General features: G+C 49.4%; 1 protein-coding gene across 1 annotated transcript in view; it reads left to right on the top strand.

Moving 5' to 3' along the window:
* adamts13 (ADAM metallopeptidase with thrombospondin type 1 motif, 13) overlaps positions 1-16864 on the top strand; it is a 196053-nt gene that overhangs the window by 62425 nt on the left and 116764 nt on the right. Inside the window, exons 5-10 of the mRNA XM_070863579.1 lie at positions 3455-3518; positions 5780-6075; positions 7074-7215; positions 9541-9680; positions 10631-10714; positions 16718-16842. Coding sequence (XP_070719680.1) covers positions 3455-3518; positions 5780-6075; positions 7074-7215; positions 9541-9680; positions 10631-10714; positions 16718-16842 — 851 coding nt within the window. The remainder of the gene's footprint in view (positions 1-3454; positions 3519-5779; positions 6076-7073; positions 7216-9540; positions 9681-10630; positions 10715-16717; positions 16843-16864) is intronic.

Here is a 16864-nt window from a genome sequence, read left to right as displayed (position 1 = left end):
TCGCTCACGGGAGTCCCGCCAGCGGAACTCCTCATGAAACGCACGCTCAAGACGCGGCTGTCCCTCATTCACCCAGCCCTGGCAGACATTGTTGAGGGCAAGCCCCAGTCCCAAACCGAGCTCCATGATCGAGGCTCAAGGGGGAGGTGTATAGAAATAGATGACCCGGTATTTGTTCTTAACCATGCTTTGGGACCCAAGTGGCTTGAGGGCACCGTAATTGGCAAAGAAGGAAACAGGGTCATGGTGGTCAGACTAAACAATGGGCAGATATGCCGCAAACACTTGGACCAAGTAAAGACAAGGTTCAGTGCAGACACGGAGGAACCGGAAGAAGAGCATGATGAGATAGCAACCACACCACTGCCAGTGGACGAGCAACAAAGACAGCCCTCAGCATGCACAGTCCCGGTGGCCAGCCCGGACAGGCCGGAACCACCTCAAGTGACAGAGACATGTGCTGAGGCTCAGCCACCAGAGCCACAACTGCAGCGCTCCACGAGAGAGCGCCGACCACCCGATAGACTTAACCTCGGAAACTAAAAGACTTAAGTGGGCAGGTGATGTCATGTATTTCACCATCTTGCAATGACAATAGTTATGTAACTGTAACTCATGCACACTGTACCTGTACCCGTGAAATGCACACCCTGACCACAGGGGGTGAGCTTGCGGGAGACACTCCTCACCTGGGTTTCCAGGTATAAAAGGGGAGGTCCCACCCAGGGGCAGCACTCCTTGGTCCTGGGAATAAAGTGAAGGTCACAGAGTGACCGTGTCTGATATATACATGCCTCGTGTGAGTTTGTAACAAGGTGCAGAGACACTACATAAACCCCTCTACCTCTCTCTCCTCCTTTAACACGCTCCTTAAAATCTACCTCTTTGACCAAGCTTTTGGTCACCTGTCCTAATATCTCCTTATGTGGCTCGGTAACTAATCTCTGATAGCGTTCCTGTGCAGCGCATTGGAATGTTTTACTACGTTAAAGTGCTGTATAAATGCAAGTTATTTACAATGTGTTTCTGGCTGATTGGCTCGCCATTATCACTTGACCTGATTGGTCCCTTTGGAGGATAAGCCACACCCAGAAGTTTCTCCGGAGTGTGTAATTGGAACTGTCCAGCCCAAGTTTTGAGTGACTTTGCAAAGTGTAATTCGAGTGACTTTGCAAAGTGTAATCCAAGCAGTCACAGAGAGGATAGAGCTCCCAAATCCCTGACCCCAGCCCAAGTGATGCCTGTCCCAGCCGAAGTTCCTGACCATGCGGACTCGTCGGGGCCCCAATTCCGGGTCCGAGGAGTCTGTACATGCGCGAGAGGCATCGGGGTGGAGTCCAGAGAACACAGGCACAGAAAATACACAGTGCAAATAGTCACTCTGCTATATAAATGCAGGTATTGTTGTTGTCTGACTTGCACATGAAGAATGGAGTTGTGGATGAGGTGCCAAAGGTCACCCAGTGCCTGTGGAACTGTATCCCAGTGAGAGCCACGAAGGGGAGAAATATTCTTTGAAAAAATGTAATGTGTAAGCTTATTTTACATACAATTACACAGAATGTACAGCACAGAAACAGGCCATTCGGTTCCACTGCTACGTGCCGGTGTTTATGCTCCACACCAGCCTCCTCCCCGCCCCTCTCCATCTCACCCTATCACCATATCCTTCTATTCCGTTCTCCCTCATGTGTTTATCCAGCTTCCCCTTAAATACATCGATACTATTCACCTCAACCCCTCCCTGTGGCAGCGAGTTCCACATTCTCACCCCTCTCTGGGTAAAGAAGTTTCTCCTGAATTCCCGATTGGATTTATTAGTGACTGTCTGATATTTATGGCCCCTTGTTCTGGTCTCTCCACAAGTGAAAACATCTTCTCTCTGTCTACCTTTTCAAATCCCTTCAAAATTTTAAGGACCTCTATCAGGTCACCCCTCAGCCTTCTCGTTTCTAGAGCAAAGAGCCCCAGCCTGTTCCGTCTTTCCTGATAAATATAACCTCTCAGTTCTGGTATCACCCCTGTGAATCTTTCCAGTGCCTCTATCCTTTTTATAATATGGAGACCAAAACTGTGCACAGTGCTCTAAGTGTGGTCTAACCAAGGATTTCTATCATAGAATGATACTGCACAGAATGAAGCCATTCGGCCCATCATACATGTGCTGGGTCTTTGAAAAAGCTATCCAATTAGTCCCACTCCCTTGCTCTTTCCCCATAGCCCTGCAAAATGTTCCCGTTCATGTGTCAGCCCTGGCTCAGTGGGCAGCACTCTCGCCTCTGAGTTATAAGGTTGTGGGTTCAAGTCCCACTCCAGGGACTTGAGCACAAAAATCTGAGCTGACACTCCCAGTACAATGCTGAGGGAGTGCTGCACTGCCGGAGGTGCCTTCTTTTGGATGAGATGATAAACCGAGGCCCTGTCTGCTCTCTCAGATGGACGGAAAAGATCCCACGGCACTATTTTGAAGAAAAGCAGGGGAGTTATCCCCGGTGTCCTGGCCAATATTTATCCCTCAATCAACACAACAAAAACAAATGATCTGGTCATTACCACATTGCTGAGTGTGGGAGCTTGCTGTGCGTACATTGGTTTCCCACATTGTAACAGTGGCTACACTCCAAAGGTGCTTCATTGCCTAAAAAGCGCATTGAGACGTCCGCTGATCATGAAAGGCGCTATTTAAATGCAAGTCTTTTTTTCTTTATCCAATTCTCTTTTGACAGTTATATAAGTTTTAATATTTTATTAGAAGAAAGACTTGCATTTATATAGCGCCTTTCCCGACCACTGGGGAGCTTGCTGTGCACAATTTGACTGGCGACATTACAACAGTGACTCCACTTCAAAGATACTTCATGGGCTTTACAGCAAATGGAGTACTTTTGGAGAGTAGTCACTGTTGTAATATAATATATATGTATTTAATATAATGTTTTTTTAACCCCCTTTAAATGTTGTTTGGAGCTTTTCTTTGTGTGTGATTTGTCCAGGGGCAGTGACTGTGCTGCGTGAGGGATCAGTGTTTGTAGAGAGAGGGAGTTGTGTCATTATCAAAGCACGACTGGCCAATAAAATAGTTGCGCAAACAGAGGCTTGAGGCCCAGCGATCAACATGTCAAACAGAACAGCACAGCTCTCGGTTCCCCGGCAATGGGGCTCTTCCCCCGTGTAACCATCGCCGCTGCCTGAGGTTGGTGCGATGGCGAGTGTCTCGCTGCCCCGCACAGCGCTAGGTCTGCTCCCTCAACTCTGGTGCATCGGATGGTTCGTGAGCCAGGTAAACCCATCTCCCCCCCCTCCACAAAACACAGCCTCTGGGTCAGAACAGTCAGGGGCGATTGGAACACAAATTGTTTCTCACTATCCCAGCTGAAGGTCTGTAGGAAGTTGTTTGTTTTATATGAAGCTTTTGTGTTTCCTGTCTAACCGCTCTCGTCCCTTTCTCCCTTAGACATTCCTGGGATCTGTCAAAGGCGCTGATTTGTATTATTTCGGTGACCCCTCGAGAATCGGAGGTATGTTCCCCTCTCCTCCCCAAGGGGAGCCCCACATGTTTACAGCTGCTCAAACTGTTAATATTACACTAAAGCGGGATTGCTTCATTTCTGTAAATAAGGACACAGGCTAGTTTGTTAAAGGGGCAGGATCGCAGGGAAAGAAAGGAAAATAGAAAGAAGGAATGAAAGAAAGACTCATCATTCTTGATGCGTGAGTCTGGAGAGTGAATGTTCGACTGTGTGGATGCACAGCTGAACATAAGGGGTTCTCACTTGATGTCAGCACACGGGCAGGGGGTCATTGGCTTGATTTTGTTCTCCTTCTGTCTAATCCGGGCAGCACTGATACAAACTGTGGCCTCCCAAAGTGATCAGCTCACACAGCACAGACCCCGGGGTGGGTCCTGGGTTAAGGGGGTCAGTGGTTAGCTTTCTTTCACCTCTAAGTGTGAAGGTTGTGGGTTCAAGCCTCACTCCAGGGACTTGACATAATCACTCGAGGGACAGTACTGAGGGAGCGCTGCTCTGTCGGAGGGGCAGTACTGAGGGAGTGCCGCACTGTCGGAGGGGCAGTACTGAGGGAGTGCCGCACTGTCGGAGGGGCAGTACTGAGGGAGTGCCGCACTGTCGGAGGGGCAGTACTGAGGGAGTGCCTCACTGTTGGAGGGGCAGTACTGAGGGAGTGCCGCACTGTCGGAGGGGCAGTACTGAGGGAGTGCCGCACTGTCGGAGGGGCAGTACTGAGGGAGCGCTGCACTGTCGGAGGGGCAGTACTGAGAGAGTGCCGCACTGTTGGAGGGGCAGTACTGAGAGAGTGCTGCACTGTCAGAGGGGCAGTACTGAGAGAGTGCTGCACTGTCAGAGGTGCCGTCTTTCAGATGAGATGTTAAACCAAGGTCCCGGCTTCCCTCTCAGGTGAATGTAGAAGATCCCATAGCGCTATTTCTCCCTGGTGTCATAGGCCAATATTTATCCATCAACCGACACTTAAAAGAGATGCATTGGTTATTTATCCCATTGCTGTTTGTGGGAGCTTGCTGTGCGCAAATTGGCTGGTGAGTTTCCTGCATTATAACAGTGACTATACTTCAAAGGTACTTCATTGGCTGTAAAGCGCTTTTGGACATCATTTTACATTTAACGGTTTCACCCGCATTAGATTTCTGTCTAACCTGTGATGATAATCCTGCATAAATCATTGGTTAGGCCAGTATCAGAATTTTGGCCAGTTTTGGGCACCGCACTTTGGGAAGGATGGCAAAGCCTTGGTGAGGGTGCAGAGGAGATTTACTGAGGTGATTCCAGGGATGAGGGACTTCAGTTATGAGGAAAAACTGGGGATCTTTTCATTGGAACAAAGACATTTCAGAGATACAAAAGAGATGGAAGTGTTAATAATGATGAGGGGTTTTGATTGAGGAACTGAGGGCACTAGTTCCACTGGTCAGTGAATTGGTAAGTGGGGGCATCAATGTTACATCACCAACAGAATGAAGGGAGTGATGAGGAGAATGATTCTTTACACAGGATTGTCAGGGGTAGGAAGAGCAGGGGCAAGCAGATAAATACATGAACAAATAAATAATGGGACTAAGGGAATAGAACCTTCAGAAAGCCTACACAGGCATGATGGGAGTAACTGGGAAGGGATTGGATCCATTGGGATTGTGTACAGTGGGAGTGAATGGGAAGGGATTTGATCCATTGGGATTGTGTACAGTGGGAGTGAATGGGAAGGGGATTGGATCTATTGGGTTTGTGTACAATGGGAGTGAATGGGAAGGGGTTTGGGTCCACTGAGATTGTGTACAATGGGAGTGAATGGGAAGGGGTTTGATCTATTGGGATTGTGTACAGTGGGAGTGAATGGGAAGGGGTTTGGGTCTATTGGGATTCTGTAGAGTGTGAATGAATGGGAATGGGTTTGGATCCATTGGGAGTGACTGGGAAGGGAATTGGTCCATTGGGATTGTGTACAATGGGAATGAATGGGAAGGGAATTGGTCTAATGGGAGTGAATGGAAAGGTATTTGGGTCCAATGGGAGTGAATGGGAAGGGGTTTGGGTCCATTGGGATTGTGTACAATGGGAGTGAATGGAAAGGTATTTGGGTCCAATGGGAGTGAATGGGAAGGTATTTGGGTCCAATGGGAGTGAATGGGAAGGGGTTTGGGTCCAATGGGAGTGAATGGGAAGGGGTTGGGTCCATTGGGATTGTGTACAATGTGAGCCACTGTACTGTACATTCACCGGGCAGGGTTTAATTTGTTGGTTTCCAGTTGCAGAGCCGGCTCCCGCGAGTCTGCGGTGTCAGTGCCAGAGACTGAGCCCGGGGGGTCTGATCAAGGGGCGCTCCTGCCAGGACGAGCTGTGCACCCTGGAGACCTCGGGGGAAACCTACCAGCTGCGATTCTCCGCCGAGAACAGACTCGCTTCCCACTTGTCGTCCGTCCATCATGTCTTCAACTCGTCGGTCAGCTTGGTCAGTTACCTGCCGGAGAGCTGTGTTCAGAACGGGGAGTTAGTGTGGCCCCCGGGGGTCCGGGCACTGACCACCTTCTGCCGCAGTCAGCTGGTGGGTGCCTACACTGCTTGTAACGTTTGTGTCGTTAAATACTGTTAATGTGCAAAGCGATCATCTCGGCTGAGTTTGCGCGGGTTGCCACGTCAAACCCCAGTCAGACTGTCACTCATTCGCTCAATCTGAACCAGGGATCATTCCTTCCGGCTTGGCCCAGGGGTGGATTGACCCTGCATCGAGCCATCAACACAACTCTGATCCCCAAAACATGCACCATATCCAAACCTCGTGCATCGGAACAACACGGGACTGTTAATTTGTCGGAGGGGCAGTACTGAGGGAGCGCCGCATTGTCGGAGGGGCAGTACTGAGGGAGCGCCGCACTGTCAGAGGGGCAGTACTGAGGGAGTGCCGCACTGTCGGAGGAGCAATACTGAGGGAGCACCGCACTGTCGGAGGGACAGTACTGAGGGAGCGCCGCACTGTCGGAGGGTAGTACTGAGGGAGTGCCGCACTGTCGGAGGGGCAGTACTGAGGGAGTGCCGCACTGTCGGAGGGGCAGTACTGAGGGAGTGCCGCACTGTCGGAGGGGCAGTACTGAGGGAGCGCTGCACTGTCGGAGGGGCAGTAGTGAGGGAGCGCAACACTGTTAAACCGAGGTCCCGTCTGCCCCCTCAAGTGGACATAAAAGTTCCCACGGCACTATTTTGAAGAAGAGATAGGAAGTTCTCCCCGGTGTCCTGGGGCCAATATCTATCCCTCAATCAATATAACAAAAACGGATGATCTGGTCATTATCATATTGCTGTTTGTGGGAGCTTGCAACAGTGATTACACTCCAAAAATATTTCATTGTCTGTAAAGTGCTTTGAGACATCCGGCACTATATAAATCCAAGCCTTTAATTCTTTGTCAACCCAACCTTTTTTACTCAAAAGTTGGAGATGCAGGAATTGTATAAAAGTGCTCTGGATCTTCTCAAAAAAGAAACTGATCAGTGTCATTTATATTTGAAACTATTATTCTAATTGTACCCCCTCTCCGTCCTGTAGCACACAGTGATATTTACAAAGGATAAGAAGATTTACGTTCACCCAAAGGATCTGCAAACATTCAGTGATGGAGCGGACATCGCACCACTCGTGGCGTACCATTATCAGCTCTCTGACAACGCCAAGAGTCCTGCTCCTGACAGTAAGACCATCAAACGTTCGATTCCTCGTCCGATATATTGTAAAGGTGTCAGCCGTGGCTCAAACTCCTTTCCTACATTACAACGCTTCAAAATGTACATCAATAGCTGTAAAGGGTTTTGTGACGTCCTCAGGTGGTGAATGGTGCCTGCAGGTCGTTCTTTCTTTACAAAGAGATATTTACCTGGGTGGGAACTGAGAGAAAGATTTTAATCCAATTTTCTCCCTTCCTCCTGAAGGCTTGGTCACCCTGCATGGTGTCTCAGGGACCTCACACAGATGCTAATATGGGATAGGCTGGGTTTGTTTTCTTCAGAACAGAGGAGGCTGGGGGGGGGGACTTGATTGAGGTGTATAAAATGATGAGGGGCCTGGATAGAGTGGATAGGAAGGACCTATTTCCCTTAGCAGAGAGGTCAACAACCAGGGGCCATAGATTTAAAGTAATTGGTAGGAGGTTCGGAAGGGATTTGAGGGGAAATGTCTTCACCCAGAGGGTGGTGGGGGTCTGGAACTCACTGCCTGAAATAGTGGTAGAGACAGAAACCCTCACCACGTTTTAAAAGATACTTGAAGTGCTGTAACCTACATAGGAGCATAAGAATTAGGAGCAGGAATAGGCCATACGGCCCCTCGAGCCTGCTCCACCAATCAATAAGATCATGGCTGATCTGATCATGGACTCGGGTCCACTTCCCTGCCCGCTCCCCATAACCCCTTAATCTCGTAGCGGTTAAGGAACTGTCTATCTCTGTCTTAAATTTATTCAATGTCCCGGCTTCCACAGCTCTCTGAGGCAGCAAATTCCAGATTTACAACCCTCTGAGAGAAGAAGTTCCTCCTCATCTCAGTTTTAAATGGGCGGCCCCTTATTCTAAGACCATGGCCCCTAGTTCTAGTCTCCCCTATCAGTGGAAACATCCTCTCTGCATCCACCTTGTCAAGCCCCCTCATAATCTTATACGTTTTGATAAGATCACCTCTCATTCTTCTGAATTCCAATGAGTAGAGACCCAACCTACTCAACCTTTCCTCATAAATCAACCCCCTCATCTCCGGAATCAAACCTTCTCTGAGCTGCCTCCAAAGCAAGTATATCCTTTCGTAAATGTGGAAATCAAAACTGCACGGAGTATTCCAGCTGTGACCTCACCAATAGCCTGTATAACTGTAGCAAGAATTCTCTGCTTTTATACTCCTACAGGGCTATGGACCAAGAGCTAGAAAGTAGGATTAGGCTGGATAGCTCTTTGTCGGCCAGCACGGACATGATGGGCTGAAATGGCCACCTTCTGTGCTGTAAATTTCTATGATCCTATGCTCATTGATGAGCTATTTGACTGTAGAGGGCATCACAGGCGAGCAGGATCCTGTCCTGACTGATGTCGACAAATGCAGAATTTCCATCAAAGTTAAGTGGTGATCTAATCAAAGGTGTTCAAAGTGATTTGACCGCGTAGATAGACTATTTCCTCTGGTGGGTGAGGAGTGGGGGAAGGAAGGTGGTGAGTCCAGAACAAGGGGGTATAACCTTAAAATTGGAAGTAGGCAATTTAGGAGGGAAATCAGGAAGCAAAGGCTAATGGAAATCAGTCCCTCAAAAGGCCGGGGATCAATTGATAGATTTTTGTTCGATAAGAAAAGGAAAAAAAGAAAGATTTGCATTTCAGTAGCGCCTTTCACGACCACTGGATGTCTCAAAGTGCTTTACAGCCAATTAAGTATTTTTGGAGTGTAGTCACTGTTGTAATGTGGGAAACACAGCAGCCAATTTGCGCACAGCAAGCTCCCACACACAGCAATGTGATAATGACCAGATAAGCTGTTTTTATGTTATGTTGATTGAGGGATAAATATTGGCCCAGAACAGCAGGGATAACTCCCCTGTTGTTCTTCAAAATAGTGTCATGGGATCTTTTACATCCACAAAATTTTAATTTAATATGATTTACCAGGTTCCCTTTAATGTTCAATTGTTAATTTGTGGGTTTTGGTGCCCTTAAAAAGGGGGCAGTTGATTTTAAAGTTTTACAAAAATAGTTGTGGAGCTGTTGCATTGGGAGTGGCTTAGCCAGTCACGTGATGTTCACAAGACTCAATAAAACCCCAGCCAGTTGGGTTCAGGGATCCACGATGAGGCAGGTGATTGTGACCCTGGTGGATGAACTGGTAATGTGTCGTGTTTAGCTTTGCTAATAAACCAACTAGTTCTTAATAGCAATGTGCTGCTATGAATTGTTAAACAAGAAGCAAGTACAGGGTACACTACACTGCCCAGCCCTACTAATCATGTGCTGAATAATTGTGTTGTGTTTGAACCTTGCAGGGCGATCCGAGCCCCACCGTGTGACCAGACGCTCGGTGAAGGAGGCGGTACACTTGGAGCTGCTAGTGGTGGTGATGCACGATGTGTACGACTTTCACAAGCAGGACGCTGAGCGCTACATCCTCACCAACCTGAACATCGTGAGTGTCTCGGGGTGCCTTCGCTGAGGTTGAGAGCCCGGGGCTGGGGGGGGGTGTCGGGTGTCTTAGACCGACACCGTTCCCTTACCGTGCCACGGCCAGGCAGCCAGAAGGTGGACCTGACGGACTTTGGCCGTCCTGCGACCAGCCATTCCCCTGTTGCTAAGTTTGACGCTCCCCTTCTGGTCTTCCTTTGGCCGTGCCGGGAGATGCTGCTGTGTGCGCGCACACCTCGCTGCTTGACCTGGTCCCATTGACGCTGTTGCTTCACAGTCTCTGTACAGTGCAGCTCACCAGCTGAGCGCGCCGCGCACGTGAAAGAAGGAAAGACTTGCATTTCTATAGCACCTTTCACAACCACGGGATGTCTCAACACGCTTTACATCCAATCAAATATTGTTGGAGTGTAGTTACTGTTGTAATGTGGGAAACGCGGCAGCCAACCTGCGCACAGCAAGCTCCCACATAGGGGAATGTGATAATGACAGGTAATCTTTTTTTGTTATGTTGCTTGAGGGATAAATATTGGCCCCAGGACACAGGGAGAACTCCTCTGCTGTTCTTCGAAATAGTGCCATGGGATTTTTACATCCACCCAAGAGGGCAGACGGGGCCTCAGTTTAATGTCTCATCCGAAAGACGGCAACTCCGACAGTGCGGCACTCCCTCAGTACTGCCCCTCCGACAGTGCGGCACTCCCTCAGTACTGCCCCTCTGACAGTGCAGCGATGGTGCTACCCACTGAGTCACTGCTGACAGGCATGGGATGTCCTGCTCCCGGGGCAGGAGTGGTGCGGGTATCCTCCTCACAGACGTGGGAACCCGCCCATCGGGAGGTGATTGTGGGCTGGTGGAGGGAGCTCTGTTCTATCTCCCTGATGCCCGGCTCCTGATTATTTTTTATTCTGAATGACTCCTGACTGGTCTCTTGTGCTTCGTATTTCCCGCAGGCTGCTGAGATTCTGCGAGACGCTTCCCTGGGGGCCCAACTGCGGGTCCACCTGACCAAGATGGTCATCCAGATGCAGCCCGAGGTATGTAGCCCTGGTCCAGGGAGCTTCCAGTTAACTCGACCAACAACAACTTGAATTTATACAGTGCCTTTAACTTAGTAAAACATCACATGGCGTTTCACAGGAGTGTAAATCAGCCACAATCTGACCCCGAGCCACATACGGAGATATTGGGGCAGGTGACCCAAAGCTTGGTCAAAGAGGTGGGTTTTAAGAAGCATCTTAAAGGAGGAGAGAGAGGCGGAGAGGTTTAGGGAGGGAATTTCAGAGCTCGGGGCCCAGACAACTGAAGGCTCGGCTGCCAATGGTGGAGTGATGGGAATCGGGGGACACACAAGAAGCCAGAATTAGAGGAGCGCAGACATCTCGGGGGGGGGTTGTGTGGCTGGAGGAGATTACAGAGATGGAGGGGGGCGAGGATATGGAGGGATTTGAAAACAAGGATGAGACCAAGAGAAGGCGCTGCTCTTTATTCCTCTGGGTGCAGGTTTGGTTGAAGATGGTGTGAGACACGTGGAGGGTGGGCTTCTGAATTGACATATTGATCTGCTCCCTCGGAGGAGGACCTTGTCTTTGTCAGCTGGTCCTTCTGAATCCTGTGAGCTTTATTTAAAGAAACTGTCTGTATGCAGGTTACGCTACTTGATTAGTAACCTGGGCTGGGCGAATAATCCAGGGAATTTCTGTTCAAATCCCTTTGTGGATTGAGAATTCGAATTCAGTTTAAAGAACCTAAAAAGTGGGGATCAGTGAAAGTGACCATGAAGCTGTCAGATTGTCGTAAAAACCCAACAGGTTCACCAGTGTCCTTCAGGGAAGGAAGCCTGCCGTCCTTACCCAGTCTGGGCCTATATGTGACTCCAGTCCCACAGCAACGAGATTGACTCTTAACTACCTCGGAGGTGGCCCCTCAGTTTGTACCAAACCCGTGACCAGTGGTTCAAGGAGGCGGCTCACCCCCACCTTCTCCGGGAATTTAGGGACGGGCAACAAATGCCGGCCTTGCCAGAGACACCCAGGAATGGATTAAAATCCTTCACAAGCAGCTTCCATACTCAGCTTTGAACGGCCTCTCCAAAGACACCTTGGAAATTTTGTAACTTTGCTCCCCAATTCATTTAGGAGTTGAACTTTAAAAAAAATTCATTCCTGGGATCTGGGCGTCGCTGGCAAGGCCGGCATTTATTGCCCATCCCTAATTGCCCCTCGAGAAGGTGGTGGTGAGTAAGTGTGACCTTAGTCTCTTTAATCTGGAGTTAGATTAAAGAGACTAAGGTCACACTTACATCTACAGTACTCGATCACGTTGCTTTATTCAAGACATAACAACTGGCGACGAGATAACAAACCATCATGCGAAAATGCAGAGAACTGTTGGTATCCTGGAGAAATTCTCAGAAGGGGATGATTGGGAGGCCTTCGTGGAGTGACTCGACCAATACTTCGTGGCCAACGAGCTGGAAGGGAGTGTGAACACTGCCAAACAAAGGGTGATCCTTCTCACCGTCTGTGGGGTAACAACCTATGGCCTCATGAAGAATCTCCTTGCTCCCGTGAAACCATCAACCAAATCGTATGAAGAACTGTGTAAGCTGGTCCGGGAACACCTAAATCCGAAGGAGAGTGTTCTGATGGCAAGGTATCGATTTTACACATGTCAACGGTCTGAAGGCCAGGAAGTGGCGAGCTACATCGCTGAACTAAGGCGCCTTGCAGGACATTGCGAATTTGATGGATTTCTGGAGCAAATGCTATGCATGTGCTTGGCACTGGCCATGAGGTTATCCTCTGCAAACTATTGAGTGTTGAAACACCGAACCTGAGCAAAGCCATAACAATCGCCCAGGCATTTATATCACCAGCGATAACACCAAACTAATTTCGCAGCATAAAGATGTTTCAGGAAGTACTGTACACAAAGTAACGTCGTTTTCAGGCAGGAATGCATATGGCAGAATGTACACACCTGCAGCTGCACGACCTCAGATGACCCAGAGTCCGCCATCAAACGTTAATGCTGCGGAGGTGATCATCGAGCCCATCAATGCCGCTTCAAACACTATGTGTGCAAGGACTGTGGAACAATGGGACACCTCCAGCGAATGTGCAGATGAGCTGCAAACCCTGCAAACCACCACGTTGCAGAGGAAGACCGATCCATGGCGGATCAAACGGAATTAGAGACTCAAAGACTCAAAGCGAGGAGGCAGAAGGTACGAGGTACACACCTTCACCACGAAATGTCCACCAATCATGTTAAAAGTTGAACTGAATGGAATTCCAGTATCCATGGAACTGGACACGGGTGGGAGTCAGTCCACCATGAGCAAAAAGTCCTTCGACAGGCTGTGGTGCAACAAGGCACACAGGCCCAAGCTGAGCCCTATTCATACCAAGCTGAGAACTTACACTAAAGAGCTGATCCCTGTTATTGGCAGTGCAGCAGTAAAAGTCTCCTATGATGGAGCAGTGCATGAACTACCACTATGGATTGTACCAGGAGATGGCCCCACACTGTTCGGCAGAAGCTGGCTGGGAAAAATCCGCTGGAACTGGGACAACATCGAGCACTTTTGTCCGTCGACGATGCCTCATGTGCCCAGGTTCTGAGCAAGTTCCCATCGTTGTTTGAGCCAGGCATCGGAAGGTTCTCTGGGGCGAAGGTGCAGATCCATTTGATTCCCAGTACATGAACCATCCACCACAAGGCATGGGCGGTTCCATATATGATGCGAGAGAAAGTGGAGATCAAGCTGGACAGGCTGCAGCTAGAGACATCATCGCGCCGGTTGAGTTCAACGAGTGAGCCAGTCCAATTGTTCCGATTCTCAAGGGCGATGGTACGGTCAGAATTTGTGGGGACTATAAAGTAACGATTAACCGTTTTTCACTGCAGGACCAGTACCCGCTACTCAAGGCAGATGATCTATTTGCGACGCTGGCGGGAGGGAAGACGTTCACCAAGTTGGACCTGACCTCGGCCTACATGACGCAGGAGCTGGCGGAATCTTCGAAAGGCCTCACCTGAATCAACACGCACAAAGGTCTGTTCATCTACAATAGATGCCCATTTGGGATTCGATCAGCCGCGGCTATTTTTCAAAAGAACATGGAGAGCCTGCTAAAGTCAGTTCCGCGCACCGTGGCTTTCCAGGACGACACATTGATCACAGGTCGGGACACCATCGAGCACTTGCAGAACCTGGAAGAGGTTCTAAGTCGGCTAGATTACATGGGACTCAGGTTGAAACGCTCAAAGTGTGTTTTCCTGGTGCCAGAGGTCAAGTTCTTTGGGAGACGGATCACGGCAGACGGCATCAGATCCACCGGCACCAAGATGGAGGCCATCAAGAACGCATCGAGACCACAGAATGTGACAGAGCTGCGGTCGTTCCTGGGATCCTCAACTATTTTAGCAATTTCCTACCCGGGTTAAGCACCTTGCTAGAACCTCTACACATGTTGCTACGCAAGGGAGATGACTGGGTATGGGGGAAATCACAAGAGGCTGCTTTTGAGAAAGCCCGAAATCTGTTATGTTCCAACATACTACTTATCCTGTATGATCCTTGTAAACGTTTAGTGTTAGCTTGCGATGCGTCTTCGTACGGGGTCGGGTGTGTCTTACAACAAGCAAACGAATCAGGAACATTGCAACCGGTTGCTTATGCGCCCAGGAGCTTGTCCAAGGCCGAAAGGGCCTCCAGCATGATTGAAAAAGAAGCTCTGGAATGCGTTTACAGGGTAAAAAAAATGCACCAGTATCTGTTTGGACTTAAGTTCGAGTTAGAAACTGACCACAAGCCGCTCATATCGCTATTCTCAGAGAGCAAAGGTATCAATACCAATGCCTCTGCTCGCATCCAAAGATGGGTGCTCGCACTGTCTGCATATAACTATGTAATTCGCCACAGACCAGGAACAGAGAACTGCGCTGATGTTCTCAGTCGGCTACCATTGCCCACCACCGGGGTGGAAATGGCACGGCCTGCAGACTTGCTCTTGGTGATGGATGCATTTGAAAACGAAGTCACCCGTTACGGCCCGCCAGATCAGGACCTGGACCAGCCAGGATCCTTTACTGTCCCTGGTAAAAAACTGTGTCCTCCATGGGAGCTGGTCCAGTGTCCCAGCGGAGATGGATGAAGAGATCAAGCCGTTCCAGCGGCGTAAAGACGACATGTCCATACGGGCGAACTGTCTTTTGTGGAGTAATCGCATGGTTCAGTCCAAGAAAGGCAGGGAAATATTCATACGCGACCAACACAGTACCCACCCAGGCATAGTAATGATGAAAGCTATAGCCAGATCCCATGTTTGGTGGCCCGGCATCGACTCAGATTTGGAGTCTTGCGTGCGCCAATGCAACACTTGCTCTCAACTGAGCAATGCACCCAGGGAGGAATCGCTAAGTTGCATGTTCAGCCATGAACTCATTGAATGGTGTTGCAGGCTCGAAGGGCCGAATGGCCTACTCCTGCACCTATTTTCTATGTTTCTATGTTTCTATGTGGTCATGGCCCTCCAAACCGTAGTGTAGGATCCACATTGACTTCGCTGGCCCGTTTCTAGGCAAAATGTTTTTGGTTATTGTGGATGCGTATTCAAAATGGATCGAGTGTGTAATAATGTCTGTAAGCACGTCCACTGCCACCATCGAAAGCCTACGAGCCGTGTTTGCCACGCACGGCCTGCCTGATGTCCCTGTCAGCGACAACGGGCTGTTCTTCACAGCACTAAATTCAAGGAATTCATGACCCACAATGGGATCAAGCACGTCACATCTGCCTTGTTCAAGCCCGCATCCAACGGCCAGGCAGAACGGGCAGTCCAAACCATCAAGCAAAGCTTGAAACGTGTGTCGGAAGGCTCCCTGCAGACCCGCTTGTCCCGAGTCCTGCTTAGCTACCGCACCAGACCCCACTCGCTCACCGGGGTTCCCCCAGCCGAGCTGCTCATGAAAAGGGCGCTCAAAACAAGGCTCTCTCCAGTTCACCCTGATCTCCATGATCACGTCGAGGGCAGGCAGCTTCAACAAAGCATGTACCATGATCGCGCAAACATGTCACGCGATATTGAAGTCAATGACCCTGTATTTGTACTCAACTATGGACATGGTCCCAAATGGCTTGCTGGCACTGTCGTAGCCAAAGAAGGGAGTAGGGTGTTTCAGGTCAAACTCACAAATGGACTAACTTGCAGAAAGCATTTGGACCAAACCAAACTGTGATTCACAGACAGCCACGAACAACCTGAAGAGGACATCAACAACTTCGACCTTCCGACACACACACAAGTGGCAACCAACATCACGGTTGACCACGAAGCTAAACTCAGCAGCCCAGCGAAGGCCCAACCAACTCACCTGTACCTGCATTTGTACTGAGACGATCGACTAGGGAGCGAAAAGCCCCAGATCGTCTCGCCCTGTAAATAAGTGTACGATTGACTTTGGGAGGGAGTGATGTTATGTATGCAACCCTATCTAACCAGCATTCTACTGCCACCAGAGGGCGTATCTGTTGGAGTACCAAGGGATCCCGGCATCCTTTGGGAGCATATATATAAGCAGGCCTCCCATGTTGTACCAGTACTCTGGAATTAGAATAAAGAGACTAAGGTCACACTTACTCACGTCTACAGTACTCAATCACATTACTTTATTCAGACATAACAAAAGGTGTCATCTCTCAGGTGACAAGCTTACAGACGCGTCTGTAATGTATGCACCCGTGAGGTGTTGTAGAGCTGTTGAGTTGGGAGTGGCTTAGCCGATCACGTGATGTTCACAAGACTCAATAAAACCCCAGCCAGTTGGGTTCGGGGGATCCACGATGGGGCAGGTGGTTGTGAACCTGGTGGATGAACTGGTAATGTGTCGTGTGATTGTTAAACCTTTGCCAATAAACCAACTGGTTCTGAATAGCAATGTGTTGCTGTGAATTCTGGAGCAAAGAGCCCATGAAGCAAATACATTCCAGCGCCTATGTGTAGTCAGCAGTGACACCAATCTTCTCTTCACAGCCGGGACTACAGATCACCAGGAACCTCACCTCATCCCTCATTGGCTTGTGCAGGTGGAGCCGATCGATTAACCCGGAGAACGACTCCGACCCGCTCCACGCAGACCTGGTGCTCTACGTCACCAGGTACCGAACAGGTCACTGTGTG

This window comes from Pristiophorus japonicus, chromosome 20, assembly GCF_044704955.1.
Source record: "Pristiophorus japonicus isolate sPriJap1 chromosome 20, sPriJap1.hap1, whole genome shotgun sequence".
NCBI lineage: Eukaryota > Metazoa > Chordata > Chondrichthyes > Pristiophoridae > Pristiophorus > Pristiophorus japonicus.
The sequence above is the reverse complement of the archived record's forward strand: the minus strand, read 5'-3'. Positions and strand labels throughout refer to the sequence as shown.